Below are 24,699 nucleotides of genomic sequence, written 5' to 3'. Positions count from 1 at the left end.
CTAGTGAAATTGGGAGTTCAACATCTAGCTCATGATGCAGGGTCACAGATCCTGCCATATGGGTATTAAAATCAGTTCTTTTGCTATTTTCCCAGCACTGTACTGAAAAACATGATCAGTACAAAATCAAAGCACCAAAACAAGCACCAAAATCAATTCCTGTCTTATAGGTATGCATGGCTATTTAGGACCCTCTGACCTAGAATTCATTTGATGTGTTAATGATCATAAAAGATCAACAAAAGAGATGAGGAAATTAATGGAAAGTGAATATGCCTGTCTGCTTACTACAGTCCGAAGAACTACCAAGTGTTGACAATTGACCCCATGCCAGACACTATATTTGATAATCTCCAACGTCACAGTCCTGTGAGATACTTTTTTTATCCCCATTTCACACATGAGGGAATTGTAGCTGCGAGGTTAAGTAATTCTGCGAATGTGACCTGATCGCTTAATTTCTCGAAGCTAGAAAGGAGCGGAGCTGGGATTCAAACCCAGGCAAGTCTGCTGACTGAGCCCACAATTTGAACTAGAATCCTATTTTTGCCAAGAAAAAGAAGCAGACAGCAGGTTCATCAGCCTTCCAACTGTACCATGCTTACATACAATCCTTAAATCTCTGGACGTGAGGGTCAGTTTGTAGTCACTTTGCTCAAGTTCAGATTGTTGTCAGCCTGGGATCCAAAGTGACAAAGACAGTCGTGATGGAAATTTACAAACAAACTGATTCCCAGTCAAATGATCTATTGTCTTTCCAGGCTTCAGTGTTATTTATTCCCATTTAAAAACCCAATATAGGGGTGCCTGGGTGGCTCAGTCGGTCAGGCGTCCGACTTCAGCTTGGGTCACGATCTCACAGTTTGTGGGTTCGGGCCCCGCGTCAGGCTCTGTGCTGACAGCTCAGAGCCTGGAGCCTGCTTTTTGGATTCTGCGTCGCCTTCTCTCTCTGCCCCTCCCCCACTTGTGCTCTGTCTCTATCAAAACTAAATAAATGTAAAAAAAAAATTTTTAAATAATAAAAACCCAATATAAAAATGGATTTTCACTGAATGAAAAGAACGAACGTTTTCTGATACCTATTCTATCCAAAGAGCCCCCCAATATAAACTGCATAAGCCGAGTAACCACACAGGGCCCAGGAAAGATTATTCCTTTCTTGGGTGTATTTTGATCAAGTACACAAACAGAAAAAAATGAAACTACTGATCAGAACAAATGAGAGTGGGCAGGGCTTTCTATATTATAATATCCCATAAAATATGTAGACAAGAAATATATTTTACCCTACACCTCTGCCAGATAAGCAAAGAATAAAGAAAATGAGAAAGCACATGAGCAGGCAGGCTGGCAAACTCTTGAAGACAGGACGTGGTGGGTCTAAGGAAAAAAGACCAAACTCAGTAAGATGACGAGTGTGGCTACATTTACGACTCTGAAAACATACCCTTTGAGATGTTTTACAAAAGAAACTTCAGGCAGCATCGAGGATGAATAGCTCCGTCATTGGAAATTAACTTCAACTGAAACGGCATTACTTTAAAACTGAAAATCTGGGCCATATTTAAATACATTTTAAGGGCCGGTAGGACTGCTAAACATAATCCGATATACTACAGGAAAATTCACAGGAGGAATAGGGGAATCGGCAGCTATTTTCATGAGAAGTTATCCAACTTTGCAAACCCCACTTAAATATGTAAGAGAAGTTTCAGAACATAGCAGCCAGGAATAGCTCACTCCTGTGGCAGATGATGCTTATTTATATTGTATGTTCTTTTTGAGGGCATCCAGCTCAAGGAACCAGTCACCTACTAGCACATGACAATGAATCCAGCAGCAATACTGTCTAGGCTAAGAGAAGCTATATTATGTTGAGTTGAAAAAAAAAAGCTATATTATGTTGAGTTGAAAAATTGATATTTTCAACATCAATTTAAGATCCGAGTTTTAAAAGTACCATTTCTTTTAAAAAATAATAATATATGGGAAGTTTTTTTTCCCCCAGTTACTGTCAAGTAAACTCTCCTAAGAATCCGAATTAAAAACAGCAACTATTTTGTGGGCTCTCTGGCAACTGAAAAATCACTGTTCAGCTTCACTACTGCTTTGTGCTATCTTCTGTGAGTTTCCTTGTAAATCAGTCGTGATTTTCACCATGAAAATAAATTCCATCTACGAGCAAAGGTGGTGTCAAAATGAAGACATCGACCCTACTGACTCAATTCAAGAAGCACTTGTAGAAGCCTAATTTATAAACAGGCTTCAGATTTCCATATCAGATTCTAAACAAGCTTCCGTTTGAACGCATTTCAGTCCTTTTCCAAGCAGGTGTTTTGGTTGGCTTTAAAAAACGCCTTTCAAATAAGTCAGGATCAAAGATGCTTTTTGTTCTTCTTTTAATTCTTGGAATTATAAGGTCTGATCCCCAAATATAAAATAAGATTATGATTTGTATTCACATTATTTGCTCATAAGAACAGAGCCCCAGTCATGTCGTCGTAAAATCCAATGCTTTGTTGGTGTTAGAGAGATCTTCAATAAGCGATACATTAACTAGAAACGTACAGAAAATAACAGATCGAAGGATATTAAAATTTATATCTTCCCGAAACTACTCCCAACAGAAAACGTGGCAGCTAAAAACAAACAAACAAACAAAAAAAGCACCAGAAGAAATTGCAATGCTGCAAATATGTACTTGATCACCCTAATAACGTACAATGTAATAATTAAATCCCGGGAACTGCTTTGCATTACCGAATAATACCTGTGTCATCCGGTACCTAAGAAAATAGTAAATGGAAACCTTACCACTTAGTAAAAATATTTTGGATGATCTGTTACAAGGGAACCATAAGCAGGATATGCATTTTAATAACAGCCACACTATCCACATCCCTAGCCAAAACAGATTATTCCTTAAAAGATTTTCTTTCCAGGGTTCCAAGGGAAAGGATGTGCATAACCACAAATAGGTACTTTACATCTCAATAAAATGATTTGTTTCCCCCCCAAAATAATTACCCCCCCCCAAAAAAAAATGCCAGCCATCTGGTAACCCAGTTATCAAAGGACAATTGCGGTGAAGAATTTTGAAATGAACAAAAGGGTTACACTCACATGTCTCTTGAAATCGCACTGTTTTACTCCTAGGTTCAAATTTAACACAATGACCCCCATGTCTTCTTCTAAACTGTTGGGGTCTTCCAATTTTAAAATATGTTCAGTCGTCCTACAAGCAAAAGGCAACAAATTACATTAGCACTTAGGGGTAGTACCAGATAGTTTCAAACTGCATCGGGAGCTTATGGCAAACATCTCCTACCTCTGCCTAAAGGTGAGACACGAGTTTTACAAAGCACCCGATTCAGTAAAAATAACAGCCATCTTCAGAGCAGGGGAATTGTTTGGCATTGCCTTGTTCAACAGTTGGTTAATGGCTTCTTTCCCCTTACTGCCCAAATAAAATTTAAATACTTGTTTTATTTTTAAGTTAGGCAGGTTAATGAACCTGAATGTTAACAGTTCAAACTCCAACACACATTCCAGAACACACTGTGGACGATTTAACATCTGACTCCTAGGTTTGGGAGCTAAAAGCTAAAATAGAAAAATTCACATTTTAAAGCACCCTTTCATTTATCCAGATTTTTTTTTGTCATTTGATCTAAACAGATGCCATTTAACCTCATGTTGAGCTCCCTCTACAATTCATAATAACAATTAGAAGGTAAAAATACAATACCTGTTAAGCTCAAGATCTCTGAGAATGACAGAGGCCGAGCCCATGAAATCAGATGTGGTTAAATCCCGATCATATACCTACAAAGAGCGAAGAGGCCAGTAATGCACATTAATATGGCAAACCAACTGAGTTTGCCGAATTATCAATAAATGCAATAGTCTGGGAATTTTGAATTCAATCTTCTAGATCTAAAAACTAATCTGCAGAGTACCGTTAACGAGGAATGTAGCCAAGTTGATGGAGAGATCAGAATTATTCAAACTTGACTACTTTGCCTACCACAGCCAAAACAATAGCACAAAATACTCTTAAGGCAGGACTCATATGCATTCCAATGTTATGCACAATGGACCACTCTCTGTAGTTTAAATGGTCTCTCATTAAAATTTAGTATTTTCCACGGTGAGCAGATCTGCCAATTAAATAGAAATTTGCTAAATATTCTCTAGCAACCCTATCCTGCACTCAACTCATGCAGTTGTAACCCAGATGTTAGAGCAATTGGTGCTTCCAACCGGTAGCTGAAAGCTCTATTAAGTATAAAGTTATTCCTAATGAGAACGGCTTTCCTACTTTTCGCCACTGCACCGACAGTCATAATTCTTCCACGTGCAGTAAGCTTAAATACAATCAATGGAGATGTTATTTTCACTCTGATTTTCTGTGGCGTATACACCATCGATCCGAGAAAACAAAACACACGCTTTCAACGAAGTGTGCAAACAATCCCTTGCACACGAATGTTTTTCCGCCCAGAGCCGAATAATGATAAAAGAATTTGGGGACGTGGACTTTTTAAGGGGGCAAGGATTGCTGAGACATCAGCGTTTTTAATAAAAGAGCAGACTTGAAAGCCATCTGGGATTACCTTCACACGGAGCTTTTGATCAAGGCTTTGAATGGGAAGTACAACTACCTCATCCCATACTGGATTCAAGTTCTTATATATGACTTTACTTTTGTACAGCGTCTTCCCATTCAGCTTAAATTTCACATAGGGATCGCTGGTACCTTTAAAAAGAAAGAGAGAGTGAGACAGTTTTTAAAAATGCACGTCAACGCCTAGGATCTCCCTTAAGTAAAGGTTCTTTCTACACTCCCCTGGTTGCAAGCGTTTTCCTGAGCACGCCCGGAACAAATGTCTCCCTGTGCAGAGATTGAAGGCCCCAGGGGTGGAGAGGAGAGGGAAAAAAAAAAAAAAAAAAAAAAAAGAAAAGAAACAATCTGGGGTAAATGACTGATTCTTCTTTGCCCTTAGTGGTGGAACACCAATGGGTTCCTCGAGCTTTTTCTGTTTCGTTTCATCCCATGGCATTGCTACGTTACCCACAAAAATGCAAGAGACAAAATCCACCCGTCCCAGCCCACGGTGTCAGGAGTCCTGGGGAGAAACCCGCCCCTCCCAAGAATGGCAGCGAGTCGGCGAAAAGGGAAAGAAACCATTTTCAAACGTCCGGCCAGATGGCTGACTCGACAGAACGCTGTACTTTCGAATATAATCATAATAAATCAATCAATCTCGGGAACCACGGGCTCAAAAAGATGGGGCAACGGGAACGAAGACGGGGGGCACTGGGGGGCATGGAGATTAAATCGACAAAGTTGCCCTTCTTTGCTGCCTCCTGCACCTGCAGTGAAGCCGGGGACATTGTCTCACCCTGGCCTTGCTGAATGCCACACCAGCCAGGCCCTCAGCTGGCCTCAGGGCAGATACCCCTGACCCGCCCGGGGGGCTTTGAAACAGACACCAAAAAGAATGAATAATGTCCCTCCAGCCACTCTACCCAAAGCAGAAGGAAGGGCTGTGACAAACCTTCCTCCACACTTTCAGAACAGTGGAGGGGAGGAAAAGAAAAAAAAAAAAAAAGAAAATAGCCGGTCAACATAAACCATGAATTCTGTGCTGTGCATGTCTCTTGCATGCCTGCCAGTAGACGGTCATATCTGGGACACACTTGTGCATTAAGACCTCATGAATGATGAATAAAGAAGCCACGAATGAATGCAGAAGCAGTGAGGGCATAACTGAAGGCCAGCCGATAACGCCACAAAGAAAGACAAAAAAAAAAAAAAAATCTGATCGGAGGAATGAGGATAGTATAATTAACTGCGAAACAGACACCCATGAGTAAGTGCGAGTCCGGTTCATCCACCGATGTGTCCCAGGTGCCGTGGACGGTGCCCAACACAGGCCCCCCCAAACATGTATCGATCACGAATTCCTGATAGAAAGTCAAGCCTCAGAGTCTAAAACCATTAGGTCAAAAATTAATTCGGCTACTCTGTTGCAAACATTTACCAGGTTGTAACTACCGATCACTAAGCTTTTGTTCTCTCAAGCTCCTCTTTTGGGTTTCTATTTACCAGCAGCATTATTAGCAATGACTGAACACACGATCTTCCCCAACTTCCTTCTTTAACAGAAACAGGTGTCACTATCCAGCAAGGTCATCTACCTTGTTTAGAAGTCTCAACAGAGGAACCGAGGTAGAATGATCTGGGCGGTGGGGGAGCCTTCCAGTTTTGCAAGACTTCGAACCGGAAGACCGAGAAATGCAACCGCAAATATGCAGACGTACGCACTCGACTCTCACATTTTAAGTCTGCCGACACGGGGGCAGAAGTCCAGCGGTCTTTATTTTAATCTCGGACACACACACACACACACACACACACACACACACACACGTCATGTTAGTTTGCAGCTCTGGACAGGACAGTAAAACAGGAAGGCATTCACAGCCATTTAGTGGCACAGTGACTAGTGAGCGAGCCACCTGCCCCCACTCCCTCTCACAGTACAAGGGGACACCTCCGGCAAGTCAGACTTTAACAATCATTCTGATATATATATATAAAAAAAAGTGTGTGGGGGCGAGCGGGGGGGGGGGGGAGGGACTCTAATAAAAAGAGGCCTTTAATTAAATGAAATTGCCACTCTGGGATCGGGCCTTCATGCCTGTCAGCGCACTCTCAAAATAAACATCTCAAAACTAGGCCTCGGCGGTGTCACTTTCTCACAGGCAAAGCATACTGGGTAATCCCCAGGCATCCTGACAGCTACATAATGTTCAAACGGTTTCACGGGTGAATGGCGTCAGTTGCGTGAAAGAAAATATTAATGTCTGGAATTAATAGAAAAAGGGACCAGGGTTTACAAAGCCAAACAAGGAAAAAGGGTGTCAAAGTTAGTGTGGCGTTAATTGTTAGGGAAAATTTGAGAAAGGGGCGGGGGGGGGGACGGGAGGGGGGGCGCTGGGAGCACATGGTGATTTTCTCGCTGAGCCTAAGAGCCTCACTGTCAGGGAAGTGACATCTCAACTAGGCAAATTCTGAAAAGAGGTCTGCGGCTCAGGAATGCAACTCCCGATTAGACAAATGATGAGACAGCACCTTGAATGGGTGGACTTCAACCTTTTTTTTTTACAGGGAGCTTCAGAAACAATGAGGCTCTTTGGGAGAAAGAGGTGGTGTGGTACTCCGGGAGGAGAATAAAGCTGGGGGGGGAGCGCAGACAGGCACCTCCATCCTGGTGTGGCCACCCATTCGGCTATGTGGACCCTATGGGGTCACACGCACCCCCTCCAATTTAGAATATCCGGGTGTTAAGCATCAATGGCCTGAGTCTCCTGCCGCACCCCAGACACCCCGGGGTTCGATGCGTGCCCAGAGCGACTAACAGCCATTCATGGGTCCTGCAAAAGGGCTGCACCAAAGCACACCCCTGAGCACATGTGGGACAGTCCTTCCTTCTGCCCGTACTCAAGGACAGTACATCCTGTCAAGCCTCCCGTGACCCTGTATCTGTCAGGCCTGCTAACACTGTCCATGTGCTACAAACCCTCATGGCTGACTTCAGAGCCTGGGTCGGTGCTAGGCACGATGGTGGGGGGGTGGGGGGTCACGAAGGTAAATCGGTCCCAGATCCTGTCCCGGTCCGGGGTTGTGCACCTGGCGGGCAGCAGGCGGGCACTAACTATAACAAGAGGTTAAGTGTCAAAACAGAACTGAACTTCCCAGGTGGGAGAGATTACCTCTAGCCCGGGTGTCAGCGGAGGCTGAAAGAAAGATACTGGTTGAAATGTGGGTGGGCGCGAACACGCGGAGAAGGGCTGAAGTCATGTTAGCAGAAGGAACTGGCTTTGAAGCCGGGGAGCAGGGAGGGGACCAAGATGACAAGATCTGTGTGGTGCCCAAACCAGCATTTCCACCGATCTGGAAATTAAGTGGAAAAAAATGTAATGAGAAATAAAGCTGAACAGGCAGTTTGGAGCCAGAGGCCAAAGTGCTTGAAAATGACAAAATCCAGGGGCGCCTGGGTGGCTCAGTTGGTTAAGCGTCCGACTTCAGCTCAGGTCATGATCTCATAGTCCGTGAGTTTGAGCCCCGCATCGGGCTCTGTGCTGATGGCTCAGAGCCTGGAGCCTGCTTCGGATTCTGTGTCTCCCTCTCTCTCTGCCCCTCCCCTGCTCCTGCTCTGTCTCTCTGTCTCAAAAATAAATTTAAAACAAAAACATTTAAAAAAAAATAAAAAAGAAAATGACAAAATCCGGAGTTTAGTCTTTGTTCGGTGACAAAGAGAGGATGGTTTGCTTTTTCCTGTTCTTTTTTTTTTTTTTTTAATTTTTTTAACAAGACAAGGCACAGGTCTCAGAAAGATACGAAATGAAAAAGACACGTCTGCACTCTCTCACACCTTCCTCATGCCCCTTCCTCTCACGGGCTGCTTTTGTGGATTTACTACAGGAAAAACATACAAGAATTGATTTTAACTCGAGAGCAATCATATTACGTGCACTGGACGTCACGCTTTCACAATGAAAGCACCCGCAGTTCTGTTCACACAGATTTACCAGATTTCTTTTCATCGACTGCAGAAACTTTCATTGTGTTATTGACTACTTACATAACTAGCCACCAAATAGTGGATACTTACATCATTCCATTTTTGTTTGTTTGTTTCAGTGCAAACAATACTATAATAAACATCCTTATACGACTGTCTTGGAGTGTATATTCAGAGGGAACTTCTAACATTGGGACAGCTGGTTCTGACAGATACTGTCAAATTGTTCTTCCAAAGTCTGTCAAATTTACATTCCCACCAAGACTATATGTTTTGTACGTGTTTCTCTGCATGATCACCAATACTGGGTGCTCTGTGCCTTTATTTTAAAAGAACGGCAGGTGGAAAATGATACCTCTATTTTTCTCGGTGACATTTTGAACAAAGTTTAGAATCTTTCATATTTTAGTGACCTACATTGGTATTTGTCAGAGCAATTCCCATTCATTCCATTTGTCCATTTTTCTAAGGTCTCACGGTTTGTCATTTGCTTCAGGATCTCAATGAGTGTTTAATTATGGATATCAGCCATTGGCCATAAATCTCGTCATGATTTATTTATAGTCAAGCTATTTCTTGTGATAAGTTTTTTTGTTTGTTGCTTTGCTTTTATTTAGTCAAACGTACCCAAGTTTTATTTATGGCTTTGTAGTTGAACATTCTGCTTCGAAGAAAATTTTCGCACAGTAAGATTTTGTAGTTTTTTCATTCATTCCACATACATCCTTCGCCCATCTGGAATTATTTCAGTGTGAAGAGGGAAAGAAATTCAGGTTTATGTATGAACAGGAGAGGAAAACGATCAGGGCCAAGCTTTGGAAATATAAACCCGGCAGGAGCTTATAATGTAGAAGGCAGAAGACACAGGCTAAACCGGAAAACCTGGTGGTTGAGATAATGCAGCACCAGGGAGTTGAGGGCCGAGGAGAAAGCTGTACCCGGAAGAAGTAACCCAGGGTTTCACAAACCGTGATCCACGGAACCTCACCTGCACGGAGGCTCCCTGGACTCAAAGGGTTAGGTAGTCAAAACCACTGGGAGAAGCTGTTTATCTCCTCCCTTGGAATTTCACAGTGTAGAATACAAAACTGAACTCTGCCAGGAGCTACATTAAGACAGACAACTATACAAACAGCTCAAAACTTTTCTACTCTGTATTTCATCAAGTTATTTAAACATAGAAAATATTTCACTAGGAGCAAACGAAAATTAATATTAAATTCCTCCAAATCAAAGCTGTAGAAGATAAGATGCATGCCAAAAATGGCCTAATGTGCACAGTCTTGGGAGAATAAATATGCGATCAGGGAATGAATCTCATTTGAAATAAGATGGTGTGTCGATGACAAGCCCGTACCTTCCTTTGCCTGACTGCCTTTTAGTAAAATCTCCCTTCCTTGGGCACTTTTACTCGGTTTCCTTGTGCCTTACTATCTTTAGCCTTTATAAAAAATATACCAACCTCTTATCTTGAGAACTGAATGAACGAATATACTTCATTAATAGCAGACTCTAGCCATTAACTGACCAGGTCCCATAGCAATTGCTACTTTGTTAGTAAGTGTTACTACTGGATTAATTTAAAAAGGGGTGTCTATAACAAATCAAATATTCACTTATTTTACCTATCCAACATAACATGTACCGTTTGTTTCTCTACTGACTCTTCTATTGCCATCTCTAAAGGTATGAAATTTGTATCACCTTTTCTCTGCAGACGTCGAAGAGAAAATTCCTTATCTTACATACTTCTTACGAGCTCCCATGTGGTTTGGGAAAATCTCCATGAAACGATCTGAGCTATCCTGGAAAGAAAGGACTGTAGTAAAAATTAAAAAGCACTAACTATCCATGAGTATTGGCTACTGCCCTATCTCTAGTCCTAACGTTATTCACTGACGATTTTGGATCACTCTGCAAGTATATCCTGATGAAAACGACAGATAGTTTGGTGAAAAGGACACCGGATAACTCAGGTCTATCAAGGAGACAGTCATAATGAACCATATTACTTGTAGCTACTATCACATTGAGAGAATTACAAGAAAAAATGGTCAGAAACAACAGAGGAAGTGATACGTGGAACAAATATTCTGTTGACTGGCTCAAGATCAAAGAAAGAATCTGCAAATAAAATAAATCTGTAATGAAGCACTAATTACAAACAACTTGTCTTTGCTTTTTGTAATAGAACTCATGGCCATGTGGGAAAAAGCAGAAAGATGCACTAAATAGAAAGAAAAGATGGGGCGCCTGGGTGGCTCAGTTGATTAAGCATCCGACTTCAGCTCAGGTCATGCTCTCATCGTTTTTGAGTTTGAGCCTCGCATAGGGTTCTCTGCTGTCAGCACAGAGCCCGCTTCAGATCCTCTGTCTCCCTCTCTCTGCCCCTCCTCTGTTCTCTCTCTCTCAAAAATAGACACTAAAATAAAAAGAAAGAAAGAAAAGAATGGAGGAGGGAGGGAGGGAGGGAGGAAGAAAGAAAGAAAGAATTACTGTCATCTAGAAAAGCTTAATATATTGATATGTACCTAGATTTTACATGCACACTCTGACTTTTCAAAAAAGAAACCAGCCTTCATATTGTATTTTTAACCTGCCTTCTTCAGCCAATAATACATCAGTCTCCTTCTGTCCCCATCAATATATTTATACAAATCGGCTTAATGGTCATTTATGTGTATATTGGGGCATACGTATATATAATATAGGTTTGAAAAACTAGCGTTCCTAATTTGAAAATAAAAATCCATGCAAAAGCAATATTTGTAGGCAAAACTTACTTATTTGCCATCAGTAAAGCTCATTTGCCATGTTAAAACACTTCAGCCATACGGTTTCTTCAAACAAAAGGTTGTCAAGCTAGAAAGCTCTCCTAATTGAATGCATTTCTCAGAGTAGCAGTTTGTGAAAGGGAATTATCTCCACGTTTTTACATGAAGTTCACACTTTGTAATATCTGATAACTTTTGTTAGGAGATCTTAGGAGTTCTGATTCAAGTCAACACTTATTTGTCAAGTCTTTAGGGAAACTCAGGTACAAAACGATGAATTCATCCTGTATGAACAGTATTTGGAAACACGGAAAAGGATCAATTTGATGTTTTTCTTATCTTCTGGCTTAAGAGTGATAAGGGGCTATTCAATCTCCTTATCAAATACGTTTAGAGTCTTCTCAATAAGGGGCACCTGGGTGGCTCAGTCGGTTGAGCGTCCGACTTCGGCTCAGGTCATGATCTCACAGTCCGTGAGTTCGAGCCCCACATCGGGCTCTGTGCTGACAGCTCAGAGCCTGGACCCTGCTTCAGATTCTGTGTCTGCCCCTCCCCTGCTCATGCTCTGTCTCTCAGTAATAAATGTGAAAAAAAAATTAGAATCTTCTCAATATTATGCATATTTTGAATTTTTTCTTCTTGTCAGAAAAATAACCAAGCCTGAGCTGTTTTTATACGGGATCCATAAGTTCTGACTTTCTCTGAGGCTGGCTAAATAAGCGCCAGAAATGATTTCCAGAAAAACAGCTAGTGATGATTTTCGAGCGGCTGCTGCTGCCCCCTGGCAGTTAAGCTGAGATTTCTACATCAAGCGTCCAAGTGCCACATTCTTGACCCACCTTCAGAAACCATTATGGGCATTATGGACATTCAGAGGGTACTTTTCCTCCATCACATGGGAAAGAAGAAACAACTTTCCCTATGTAGGGCGAAATCTGTATTACTTAAGGTAGCAGTAGGTTCAGGTCCAGCTGAATTCCAGGCCAGGTTTTATCGACGACAATTGAATGAAGGAACATGCTTGTTCCCAGGATCTCCCTAGCCCATCAGGCTGCAAATGGCGGCTCTATGCTTCCAGGAGCTGTTCTCCTGTTACCAACCACAAAACAATAGTTTTCCGCCCCAACCACCTTCAGGCCTTGCTGTCTGTGAACTCCTGAAGTTTTCTCCTGAATGTGACAGACTCCTTTCCTCTAAAGGAGTCTGTCGTGCGCAATGACCCCAATGGCACCTTGGTCAAGGCCTGCCCATGGGTAGACCCTGTGGGTGTAATGGTTCCGTGCAACTCACCAAAATCTAGCATGTGAAAGAATTTCCACTGACCAACTTACAGTGGGATCCGTGATCTGAAATTCCCAGTTTCGCGAAAACTTGTTTATTTTGACTCTTTATAAAATGTGACCAAAACTTGCTTATTTTGACTATTTGTAAGCTGGTATGGGGTAAGCAATGGGACATTCTAGAGCTGTCAGAAGCAAGGTCTTCCTGGGACCTTCGGATTCCTCCCCTGCACCATTGCCATCCTAAACTTCCTTCCGTCCCACCTACCCCATCCAGGTTTCCCTCCCCATCTGTCTTCCCCCTAATATCCTCTCCTTTTCTGTTCCCAGTCATCCCGTTTCTGGACTCTGAAGCCTAGGCTATGGCATGTCCAGTCACTCCTTTTTTGTTTGGCCTCAGGCAAATTAAATACTTAAAATGCTGTTTTCATTCTGTCTTCATAAACCAATTGGCTGATATGACCCAGAGACTTCCAGCTGCTTTTAAAAGTTCTCATCCAATAACTTTATACATACAGACGTATCACTATAGATTAAAGGAAAACACTGCCAATATATTGAGGAATTCAGTAAATCAGTAAATAGGCCATCTGGTGAATAGATTATTGGGCACACTGACTTTTGGTGAAGTGATCATTAGGAGAAGACTTTTGTACACCTGTTCTTGATCAGGTACAAAGACCCTGATCTTGATCCAAAGCATACAGGGGTGTGAACATCATGCATGATTGTCCCCGTAACGATCAAACAAAGATGGGCCCAGACAAAGATAGAAAAAGGCCTAACAACACAGAAAAAAAGGAGAAGGGAGGGCAGCGGCCAGGATGCAGCCATGTAAAGAGACTAGAAAGAGGGTCAGAGAGAAAAAGGAAGAGTAAGCCACACAGCCAAAGGATGTAGCTTCCCCGAGTTTCTGCAGAGGGTACAGACTTCAAGATCTGTAGTCTGGTCAGCTCGGGGTGTTCCAGAAATCCACACTGCCAAAGCACACATAGCTATTCATACCCTAACACTGTCCCTTCTATTAATAAGAATACTAAAAGTGTCCTCAGCCCAGGCTATTATTTGAGCATAAATTTAAACCTAATGAAACAGGCAGCAACCTCCCTGGAGAAGAGACAAAGGACTGAAGCTTAGTAATGACATTAACACTGGGCGTGCTCCCATTTAATCCTCCAAAGACTGTCAGGGATAGGACCATGTATACTGTCGTCTTAAGGATGGATAAAGGTAGGGGTGCCTGGGTGGTTCAGTCCGTTAAGCGTCCGACTTCACTTCGGGTCATGATTTCACAGTTCGTGAGTTTGAGCCCCACGTCGGGCTCTCTGCTGTGAGGGAGCACAGAGCCTGATTCGGATCTTCAGCGCCCCCCTCCTGCTCCTTCCCTGCACGTCAGTGTTCTCTCTTGCTTTCTCTCTCTCAAAAAATAAAAATTAAAATTAAAAAAATTAATATTTTTTTTAAGAAAAGGATGAGTGAAGTTAGTGAGTTCCCAGAGCCAAGCCTCAAGCCACAGACCCGTTTCAGTGTAAAGCTTTCATAACCAGAGCAATTTTATTTATTTATTTTTTTATATGTATTTATTTTTGAGACACGAAGACAGAGCATGAGCAGGGGAGGGGCAGAGAGAGAGGGAGACACAGAATCCGAAGCAGGCTCCAGGCTCCGAGCTGTCAGCACAGAGCCCGACGTGGGGCTCGAACTCACGGACCGTGAGATCATGACCTGAGCCGAAGTCGGGACGCTCAACCGACGGAGCCACCCAGGTGCCCCATAACTAGAGCAATTTTAAAGCATAACCCGTCCCATTCCTCTGAGTCTGGGCACCTGCTTCAACCCAGACAGAGTGGAGGAAGTCACACGGTTTTCCTTCCAGAGCCGTGCCACGCAAGCTGATACAGCTCCTGCCTGGCGTCCGGGAACCCTCAAGGCAGAAGCCCTGAGCTCCTGCGACAAGCGTGAGGCACCATGCTTCATGGGGAGGTCTCGTGTGGACCAGCCCTTGTCTCCCCGCACCCCATCCCAGGTTGCCACCGTTGGTATAAACTGGCCTGTGGGCCTCCGGGTGGCCAGTCCCCCAAATCAGGTCACACTCAACCTTCAAGTCGTTCCAGTGGAGGCTGCAGACAGCGTGTGGCAAAGGGAAGCGACGCACAGCGTGCCCTCTTGAAATCCCCCTTCCCAGCGTTTGTGAGCGTGTGGTGGGTTGGGGTTGCTATGGAGTGGGGCAACTTGTCATCACAGGGTGGTGGTCCCTTCATCACGTTGCCTGCCGTGCCCGCTGCCCCAAATTCAGCACGTTGTCAAGCTTTGGGGTTCGGATGGCAAGACGGAACTAACCACCCCATCAAGATTATGTCGCAAGGAAATCACAGGACATACAGAAACGTACCGATACGTCCTCTGTATTTTGCCCTCTGTTTACAACACCCACACCCCCCGGGGCAGAGGGCACCGTACCAACATCACAATGAAACAGGGTAAGTAAAAAGAACCCTTTAGAGGCAGCTGGGTGGCTCGGTCCACGAAGCCTCTGACCGTTGATTTCGGCTCAGGTCATAATCTCAAGGTTCAGGCCCCCATCAGGCTCCGTGCGGACAGGGCAGAGCCTGCTTGGGATTCTCTCTCCCTCCCTCTCTCTCTGGGAGTGTTCTCTCTCTTCCTTTCTGTCTCTCTCAATAAATAAGCTTCAAAAAATTTTAAAAATAAATAAATAAACACAGCATGCAGTGGGGCACGTGCTATCTTGGTACAGAAACGAACCACTGGTAAAAGCCACTGGCAATGGAGAAGCCCCATTCAACCGGATGGAAGACGTACTACCTTAAGTTCAAGTCAACGATCTTCAGCTGGATAGAAGGCGGTTGGTTACACGCAGCAGGCGCAGAAAACAGGCCGGTTTCGCTCCGAGGCCCTTCGTACGAATTGGGACAGGATCCCACTGAAAGAAGAGCTTAACTGACTCTATAAAACGGGACAGCCACAGGGCCTTCTAATCAACTGCTGAGGACGCACAGTTTCCCAAAACAAAATACCACAAAAATCCCCAGAGGACAGGGCTCCGTTGTGGGAACACATTAAAAGCTGTAAGGACAAACATGGCTGACCAAGGAGGACCCGCATCCAAGTGGGAAAGGAACCAACAGAAACAGGTTTCAAAAATCAGTTCCGCTTACTGGCTGTGGGAGCCTGGCGGGCTATCAACGCGCAACAAGTGGAGAAAAGCCACCCGCTACCTGGGATCTGGGATGGGTGGCTGCACTGCCGAACGTCTCAAGTTTGCTCTTAAAGGACGTTCTCCCACACCGGCCAGCTGTGTTTCCGTGGCTCCCACACAACATACCAGTGATCTCATGCCATCTGGTGTTCGGAGAAGGTACTCCGATGTGAAGCAAGCCCCATTTCTTGCAAAAAAGTACTGACGGTGACCTTTGGATACAGTAAACCTGGGGTGGTGCTGGCATCCAAACAACAACAAAAACCACATCCAGAAGATTCAAAGGGAAATCCAAGAAGCAGCCCTGATAGGCACCGTGTCTGTTTCTAACACACGATTAGAAAGTGGCAATCAGATCAGCAGGGAAAGGGCTATTTCGTCCCAACTAATTCAATAGCCATTTGGCCAGAAGTAAATCTAAGTTCCTACTCTGAGCCAGAAATCGAAATAAACTCCAGACAGATCAAAGACATAAAGGAAAAAGGCAAAACGAAGTAGCAAAGAGAATGAATATAGGTGGATGCGTATTCCCTTTCGAGAGAGAAAGGCCTTCCTTGCTATAAAAACAAAAGAAGAAATTCTCTAGAATAGGACTGTAAGACTTGAAAAGATCTCTGCCACAAAACTCTATAAACAAAACTAGAAGGCAAATAACAAATTAGAAAACTCTAGGGGCGCCTGGGTGGCTCAGTCGGTTAAGCGTCCAACTTCAGCTCGGGTCATGATCTCTTAGTCTGTGAGTTCGAGCCCCGCATCGGGCTCTGTGCTGACAGCTCAGAGCCTGGAGCCTGCTTCGGATTCTGTGTCTCCCTCTCTCTCTGCCCCTCCCCTGTTCATGCTCTGTCTCTGTCTCAAAAAAACAAAAATTAAAAAAAAAAAACTGCTAAAATAATAGTAATAATAATAATAATAATAAAAACTCTATGTGAACGTATCTAGGGAGCAGAAGAAAGAGCAGTGATAATATACAGAACAGGCTTTGCACAAAAGACAAGCAAATAGCTCATAGCCAAACACACCTAAGGAATCAAATTTATTAATACAAATTGAAACAAATATAACACTTCTTCTCCATCAAACTGACAAAGATAAGGTGCACACCATGCGGGGAAGAAAAGGAAAGCAGACCCCAGCGATGTTATTGCTGGGTCCGCAGTAGAGGGAGATAGTTCCCAAGGGTGAGCTGGCAATTCTAGAAAGAGAACCTCGACCTGCTCAGATCAGGAAACACAAAGCATCCGCAAAGACGTCAAGAAGAAAGTTGTACGTCCGGATTTAGGCACAAGAATGTTTGCTGCAGGATTAGTGCTGGGGATAAGAATTCTGAGAGACCCGGAACCAGAACACTGAGTAAACAAACAACGATGCGGTAGATTCATTTTTTCTTCTCAAAACAGAATTTTTGTAATACGGGAAGCACATGTGTGGTGAACAAAAGCAGTGATCAAGCCGTTTCAAGTCAGATCCGGCTGTAGTTTGAAAAGTCAGATCGATTCTGGGGCGCCTGGGTGGCTCAGTCAGTTAAGCGTCCGACTCTTGGTTTTGGCTCAGGTCAGGACCTCACAGTTGGTGAGTTCAAGCCCCACACTGGACTCTGTGCTGACAGTGCGAAGCCTGCTTGGGATTCTCACTCTCCCTCTCTCTCTCTCTTTCTCTCTCTCTGCCCCTCCCCTGCTCGTGTTCTCTCTCTCTCTCTCAGAATAAATAAATAAACAGGAACAAATCTTTTAAAAAGGAAACAAAGAAAATTGATTCTTTACATATCACGTCAGTATGGCACGTTCAGTAAAAGTGACAGAGTGACTGAGGATGATGCTTGTCCACACTGCCGTGTCTTCCCAGGGTGGCCACTATGAGCGTTGAGGCACATTTTTCTGAGTCAAATATAAGATGGGGAAAATTAAACCATCAACCCGTAATAGAGTCCTTATTCCCATCACTAAAAACTAGCCTCTCCTTCATTTTTGCTGACGCGCAAACACGAGGTAGGAACCAGGCTCAGAAAACACCCTTCACCGGGGCGCCTGGGTGGCTCAGTCGGTTAAGCGTCCGACTTCGGCTCAGGTCATGATCTCATGGTCCGTGAGTTGGAGCCCCGCGTCGGGCTCTGGGCTGACCGCTCAGAGCCTGGAGCCTGTTTCAGATTCTGTGTCTCCCTCTCTCTGACCCTCCCCCGTTCATGCTCTGTCTCTCTCTGTCTCAAAAATAAATAAACGTTAAAAAAAAATAAAATAATAAAATAAAATAAAAAGGATTTCATTAAAAAAAGAAAACACCCTTCACCACCACAAACCACCCTCTGCCCCCCACCCTCCCCCCGGGGGCAGGGAAGCTAGGGGGAGGAGTCTAGGGCAAAAAGAGAGAAGAGCGAGAGATATGCAAAGAGTCAAACAAATTGCCAAGAAACTGGGAAGAAAAGCCATCGTAAGACGGGTAGAAATGCCACGAGCCCTTTCCTTTCCAGAGGGAACCTGCAAACATCAAACCAGACCAAAAACGACAACAAACACAGTAATAATCGTTAACTACTGTTTCCTCCAACCCCACCCATACCACCACACGTCCCCTCGAGCATTGCACACCAGGTGAATCCTCACAACTGCTGCTAGACGGTATCCGACTCCGCGTTCAAGCTCGCGTGGTCTGCACCCAGGGTCCCGGGTTCACACGCAGCGGTGCTCCCCAAAACTTTGCATCGTGGCACAAACGAAAACCATGGCTGTTGTTGGAATGGCAGCGTAAATGGGGGAGACTGCTGAGGGGCTGGCCCGGGCTCCAGAGAGCTATCGGGAAGGCTGAAGGGATGGATACCCTAGAACACCGCTCAGAACGCACCTGTCCGGAAGCCGCGTGGCTGTTCCTCAGTGCACAATGCTGAGAACAGTTCTCAGCGTTGTGCACTGAGGAACAGAGTTCTGGAAACTCCCTATCTGTCCCGCAATTACAGATGTAATGAGAACAGCGGGTTTCTCTCTAGCTCTGATACAAGGGTATCTTTTCTTTTTGTTCTTTTTATTTATTTATTTTGGGGGGGGGGGGAGTGCCTGCGTGGGGGAGGGGCAGAGAGAGGGGGAAAGAATCCCAAGCAGGCTCCCTGCTGTCAGCACAGAGCCTGACGTGGGGCTCGATCTCACCAACTGTGAGATCATGACCTGAGCCCAAATCAAGGGTCGGATGCTTCCCCGACTGAGCCACCCAGGTGCCCCGTATACATTTCTTCTTTAAAAAGAAAGGATTCAAGGGTCACTGGGTGGTTCAGTTGGCTACGCATCCAACTCCTGGTTTTGGCTCACGTCATGATCTCGCAGTTTCATGGGTTCGAGCCCCATGTTGGGCTCTTCGATGACAGCACACAGACTGCTTGGGATCCTCTCTCTCCGTCTCTTTCTCTGCCCCTCCTCCACTTGTAATGTCTCTGTCTTTCTCAAAATGAATAAACTTAGAAAGAAAGAAGGAAAGAAGAAGAAGGAAGGAAGGAAGGAAGGAAGGAAGGAAGGAAGGAAGGAAACAAAGAAAGAGATTACAATCATTAAAAAATTTTACGGTTATAGGGGCACCCGGGTCGCTTAGTTGGTTAGGTGTCAGACTTCAGCTCGGGTCAGGTTCTCATGGTTTGTGAGTTCAAGCCCCATGTTGCAGTCTCTGCCATCAGCACACAGCCCGGCTTCTGATCCCCTGTCCCTCCCCTGCTCTCTCTCTGTCTCTCAATCGCAAATAAATAAACACTGAAACAAAAAAAAAAATCTAAAAGAACAGGTATGAAAATTAGCCTATTAAATGGCAAAAGGAAAAGAGGTCTGAAATCAGAGATACTGGACATTTGAACATTTTGGTGGCAGAACAGGAATTTGCTAAACACCTATTACCTGGCAAACTTTTCACACTAGGGCGGGGGTCTTTAAGCCATTCTTTCCAAACTGGAAAATGACTTATCCAGCATGTTCTTCCCAGGGTGTGCAACTGAAGCTGTCGCTGCTCTGAAAACAAAGGTCAGCCATCTACCTGTGCTGGAAAAGGAGAGCGGTCTGCTAGAGGAATGGGTCATGAATCTTCATTACATAAATCGCACATGAGAAGAACCATGAGGCACCCGGGGGTGGGGGGTGAGGGTCAGTCCATTAAAGTCCAACTTGATTTCAGCTCAGGTCATGATTTCAAGGTTCCGGAGTTTGAGGCCGCGTCAGGCTCTACGCTGGCAGCATGAAGCTTGTCTGGGATTCTCTTTCTTTCTTTCCCTTCTTCCTTCCTTCCTTCCTTTCTTTTTCTTTGTTTCTTTCTTTCTTCTTTTCTTTTCTTTTTTTCTCCCTCTCTCTCTTTCTTCCTTCCTTCCTTTCTCTCTCTCTCTCTCTCAAAATAAACAAATAAACATTAAAAAAATAGTAAGAAAAACCATCAATCCTCAACCCTCCCGCCTCCAACCCAAATAATTTTTTTTGTACCTGATAATGTCGCACAAAGTCCCTCAAAGGGCTTTTCTTTCCTTTTTGCAACACTGAAAAGTGGCCACCAGAGGGCAGCAGCAACACAGTATTCTTCCAGGGCACAGCAGGATAGTCCCATAGCCACCTTCACACCAAGGGCAAACAGGGCTTCAAGGCAAGGGCTCCTGTTTTCCAGGAATTAATGCTCTAGGGGCTTTTTGTTTGTTTGTTTTTTATTTTATTTTGTTTTAGAGAAAGAGAGAGCGTAAGCAGGGTGGGGAGAGAGAGCAAGAGACAGAGACAGAGAGAATAAATCTCAAGCAGGTTCAACATGGAGCCTGACTCAGGGCTCGACCCCACAACCATAGGATCATGACCTGAGCCAAAAATCAAGAGTCGGATCTTCAACTAACTGAGCCACCCAAGCTAATGATCTACGTTTTAATGGGATTTGATCTGAGCCTTCTTCCCAGGACAAGAGGCCTTCCCATGTCACAGAGCAGTGCTCACACCCGGCCTAGAAAAGGGCCGTTGGCATAAACACCACCAGCTTTAAGACCCCAAAATATTTCTTGACCACATTTCCTTCCAAGGGAAACTGAGTCCAAGGTTCAACTCTCTCTATGTGTCAACCTCATTACAAAGTTAAAAGGACTTAAATTTGATTGGTCATATCATGTTCCTTCTGTTTGACCAATCTATAAAGACCCCCAGGAGTTACCAGACTCAGATCAAGAACCCAAAACAGGTATGTGTCTCGTTTGGTCCAAAACATCACTGCATGTAGAGCCTCCCTGAGAGAAAAAAAAAAAAATGGGAAGGAAATGGAGGTATAAAGGCGTAAAAGGAAGAAGTGAGGATGTGGAAAAGGGAAGTAGAAACACTGAGGAAAAAAAATAGTAAGATAGGAGGGCAGGAGGCGGGGTGTAGACAGAGACAAAGGTCTACCCACAGGCAACAGGCAATTACTGGGATAGAGCAGGGAGGTGGGGGGATGCTGGGTCTTCCCTCCTGTAGATTGCTCAAGAAGATGAACTCAAGGCAATGGCTAGACACTACCAGCGTTCAAGTAAGGCTCATTTTTAGAAAGACCACCTACAGCACGGCAGGTTGTTCAGCAGAAAGAATGGGGCTGCTTAATTAGTACTGAGCTCGCCCATACCGCACTGAGTCCGGGCAAGGCTAAAAGACCTCGCGTGTCAGAGAATTGAAGGCAATTCCTAACCAACTAGAGAATGATCTGTGAAAGGCAATCTTCTAAATGTGGCCCCGCTTCTAGCACAACCTCATGAAAACCTGTCGGCCTCCCAGGTGTTATTCTTATATCCATGATGACTCACGGATGGACAGACCTGTTCGTGACAGCGAGTTACCGGTTACCTGCTATTTTCAGTTCTTTTGAATGACCCATAGATTTTGCTGGGTTTATTCAATGCGCACACACACACACACACACACACACACACACACACAAAACACCTATGTATTCTATACAAGGGATAGACAAGTTAACAGTTAAAGACCCCGGTGGCTCAGTCGGCTGAGCGTCTGACTTCGGTTCAGGTCATGCTCTCGCGGTTCGTGAGTTCGAGCCCCGTGTCGGGCTCTGGGCTGACAGCTTGGAGCCCGGAGCCTGCTTTGGATTCTGTGTTCCGCCTCTCTCTCTGTCCCACCCCTGCTTGTGCTCTGTCTCTCTCTGTCTTTCAAAAATGAATAAACACACAAAAAAAATTTTTTTAAAGACCCTGTGATGCTCTGGGTAACAAGTATATAACACTAGGCTCTCCACACCATTGCTAAACCTAGCCAGCATGCTGAAGCCAGAGCTCCCTCCTAATTCTGCCCAAAGAACAGTTAGCCAGCTTTAGGGTTTCACAAGCCTCCCCCCAGGCCCCAGAAAATCTCCCAATTCCACCTTGATAGTCTGCATAACAAATCAGCACTGTGTCTGAGGCGGAGAAGAAAGAGATTTACATAAAAGGTCCACAGCACTCTTTCACGAAGGAAGTCCACTGTCCAGGCCTGGCTGACGGCACCAAAACTGAGACGGGTTCTCTCGTTTCTGAGACGCTTCCCCCCAGTTTGTTTCTGGATGGGTCAAGTGACCGAAAGCTTCCAATCCTCCGGCACGAACCTTGGAAGAGCCTTTTCGCGCCACTTCTCGAAGCACGTCAGAGATGCCTTTTCCTGAAGGGGATACCGTGACTTTTCACTTTACTTCCCATTAAAATATAAGGAAAAAAAAAATGACTTTTTGCCACCTAATATCTCCAGAATTTTTTTTTTCATTATTCAAGGTCATATTACTGATATGCTCATAAATAAACAAAGTTTTTACTTTGCCACACCAGAAAGCAGTTTCTTAGAGTAAAACTCAAAAAGCAGATCACGATATTCTAGACAGAGGTTGGCAAACGTTGGCCCATGGTTCAAACCCAGGCCACCGCTTGTTTTTGTAAATAAAGTTTTATTAGAACACAGTCATGACCATTTGTTTACATGTTATCATTAGATACTAACCCTAACCAAGAATTCTTTCTCCTTGGCTGTTTGGAAAACCACTAACATTTTTCACTTTAGAAAAAAATTAAATAATAAACCAGATGTGATCCGGTACTCTGGATAACTTCTGTCAGTTTCGTGCAATGTATCATTGGCACCGAAAAGTCACATTTTATTCAGTTACTTCTCCCTCTCTCTTCAGTTATGCGGTGATATGACCAAAAAGGAAGTGAATCATTAAAACGGATCTAAAGGTAATGGCTGTTTGGGCACTACACCAGCAGAGATGAGTAGCTGTCCCTGAGCCCTTATGACCCATAAATCCTAAAATATTTACTTTGTGGCCCCGGACAGAAAAAGTTCCCACCCCACGTTCTGGACAGAAAGTTCCATAAGTGTAAGCACTGCTTATGCAACAATCTAAAGAAATACCAAACTCTTTCCTCAGAGAATGATTCATCAAAACAGTTTTCCTCCCTAAACATTCAGAAACGAAACCGTGCGACTGACTTCCATATCCCAGAGGCGTCCCCCTTCAGAGCCGAGGGCATAATACATTTCAACAACACGCCAAAGGCCTCTCCGTCGTAAGTGAAAATCAATTAAAAAAAAATTAAACACTTAAAAAAAAAAAAGGAAGCTGGAGACTAATGCTGGAGAGCAAATACGTAATGAGGGAAATCCCCAGGGAAAGACAATGTTGTGCCTAGTAGAGAACTGAAGCTCTACCTACTATCAGGAGAAGCAAGTGTTTCTTCTCACGTTGTCCATGCACACTGGTGGACAGAGGCTGCCCAGAACAATGGTTCCCAAGTGTGCTTCCGGACCACCTACATCAGCATCACCTGGGAACTTGCTAGAAATGCAAATCCTCGGGCCCCACGCAGGACCTGCTGAATCAGAGCCTCTGGGGGTGGGCAACATGTGTTTTCATCAGCCCTCCAGCCTGCCCTGATGCCCATTCCAGTTTGAAAATTACTGGTGCAAAGGACTGTGGTGGACAAAATCCTGAGGCCGGGTTGGGTCCCATAGAAAATAACGTCGTAGGGCGCTCGGGCGGCTCAGTCAGTTGAGCGTCCGACCACTTCGGCTCAGGTCATGATCTCGCAGTTCAAGGGCTCGAGCCCCACGTCAGGCTCTATGGGGACAGCCCCGAGCCTGGAGCCTGCTTTGGATTCTGCGTCTCCCTCTGTCTCTCTGCCTCTCCCCTGCTCATGTTCTGTCTCTCCCTCAAAACTAAATAAACATTTAAACAAATAAAAAAGAAAGGAATGTTGTACTGATAAACAACGAGTCTCAGGCAAAGGAGGCAGGAGCGGGAGCAAGCATCCTAATAGTTCCGATCCCTGTCTAGACCAACCGTGCTCACTCAAATGCGGCCCCACCTTGAGAAGGCTCTGGGACATTTTCCCGATCGCTAATATGATGCTTATGAAAATCAAGCAGAAAATCAATAGAGTCACAGTGTAGGAGGCACAGCGCACCTCAAATCATGGAAAAAGAATCGGCTGGGAGAGGGATATTTTGTCAATAATGATTAACTTGCCCAATAAATAAAAGAAGACGGACAAGAACAGTCACTGCTGGTTACAAAAGATACAGGTTCTGGAACAACACGGTTTATGACCTAGACGCCTTAGTAGGTATTTATATTTGGATCGTGTTAGGTTTACACAAGATAAAGCCAAAGTCATAAGACGTTTTAACTCTGATGAAACTATTCAGACAGAGATGACAACGGCCGGGATTATAGCACAGGCTATGGTCTCTCTTTTGTCCCCAAACGGCCGAGACATTGAGCAAGCGCACCCACACCGCATTATTTTGGTTTTTTTCTACCAGGTGCGACGTCTTCTCCATCATCCACTGAGGTTACTGACCCCCTACTAGGAACCTGCTGCTTGGAATCTA

At 44.4% G+C, this 24,699-nt stretch overlaps 1 protein-coding gene and 1 long non-coding RNA gene across 6 annotated transcripts in view; both read right to left on the bottom strand.

The window, feature by feature from the left end:
• LOC132668744 (uncharacterized) overlaps positions 1–24,699 on the bottom strand; it is a 324,417-nt gene that overhangs the window by 168,765 nt on the left and 130,953 nt on the right. The gene's annotated exons all lie outside the window — the stretch shown is intronic.
• Positions 1–24,699, bottom strand: part of MCTP2 (multiple C2 and transmembrane domain containing 2) — a 239,439-nt gene that overhangs the window by 139,767 nt on the left and 74,973 nt on the right. For all 5 annotated transcript variants that reach the window (XM_078448969.2, XM_078448972.2, XM_078448971.2 and 2 more), the window contains exons 5-7: positions 4,617–4,759; positions 3,749–3,825; positions 3,124–3,235 (exon numbers count right to left, since the gene is read on the bottom strand). In XM_078448969.2, coding sequence (XP_078305095.2) covers positions 3,124–3,235; positions 3,749–3,825; positions 4,617–4,759 — 332 coding nt within the window. The remainder of the gene's footprint in view (positions 1–3,123; positions 3,236–3,748; positions 3,826–4,616; positions 4,760–24,699) is intronic.

The sequence above is a fragment of the Panthera onca genome, chromosome B3, assembly GCF_046562875.1.
Source record: "Panthera onca isolate mPanOnc1 chromosome B3, mPanOnc1 haplotype 2, whole genome shotgun sequence".
In the NCBI taxonomy this organism is placed as follows: Eukaryota; Metazoa; Chordata; class Mammalia; order Carnivora; family Felidae; genus Panthera; species Panthera onca.
This window is presented reverse-complemented; position numbering and strand designations above follow the sequence as displayed.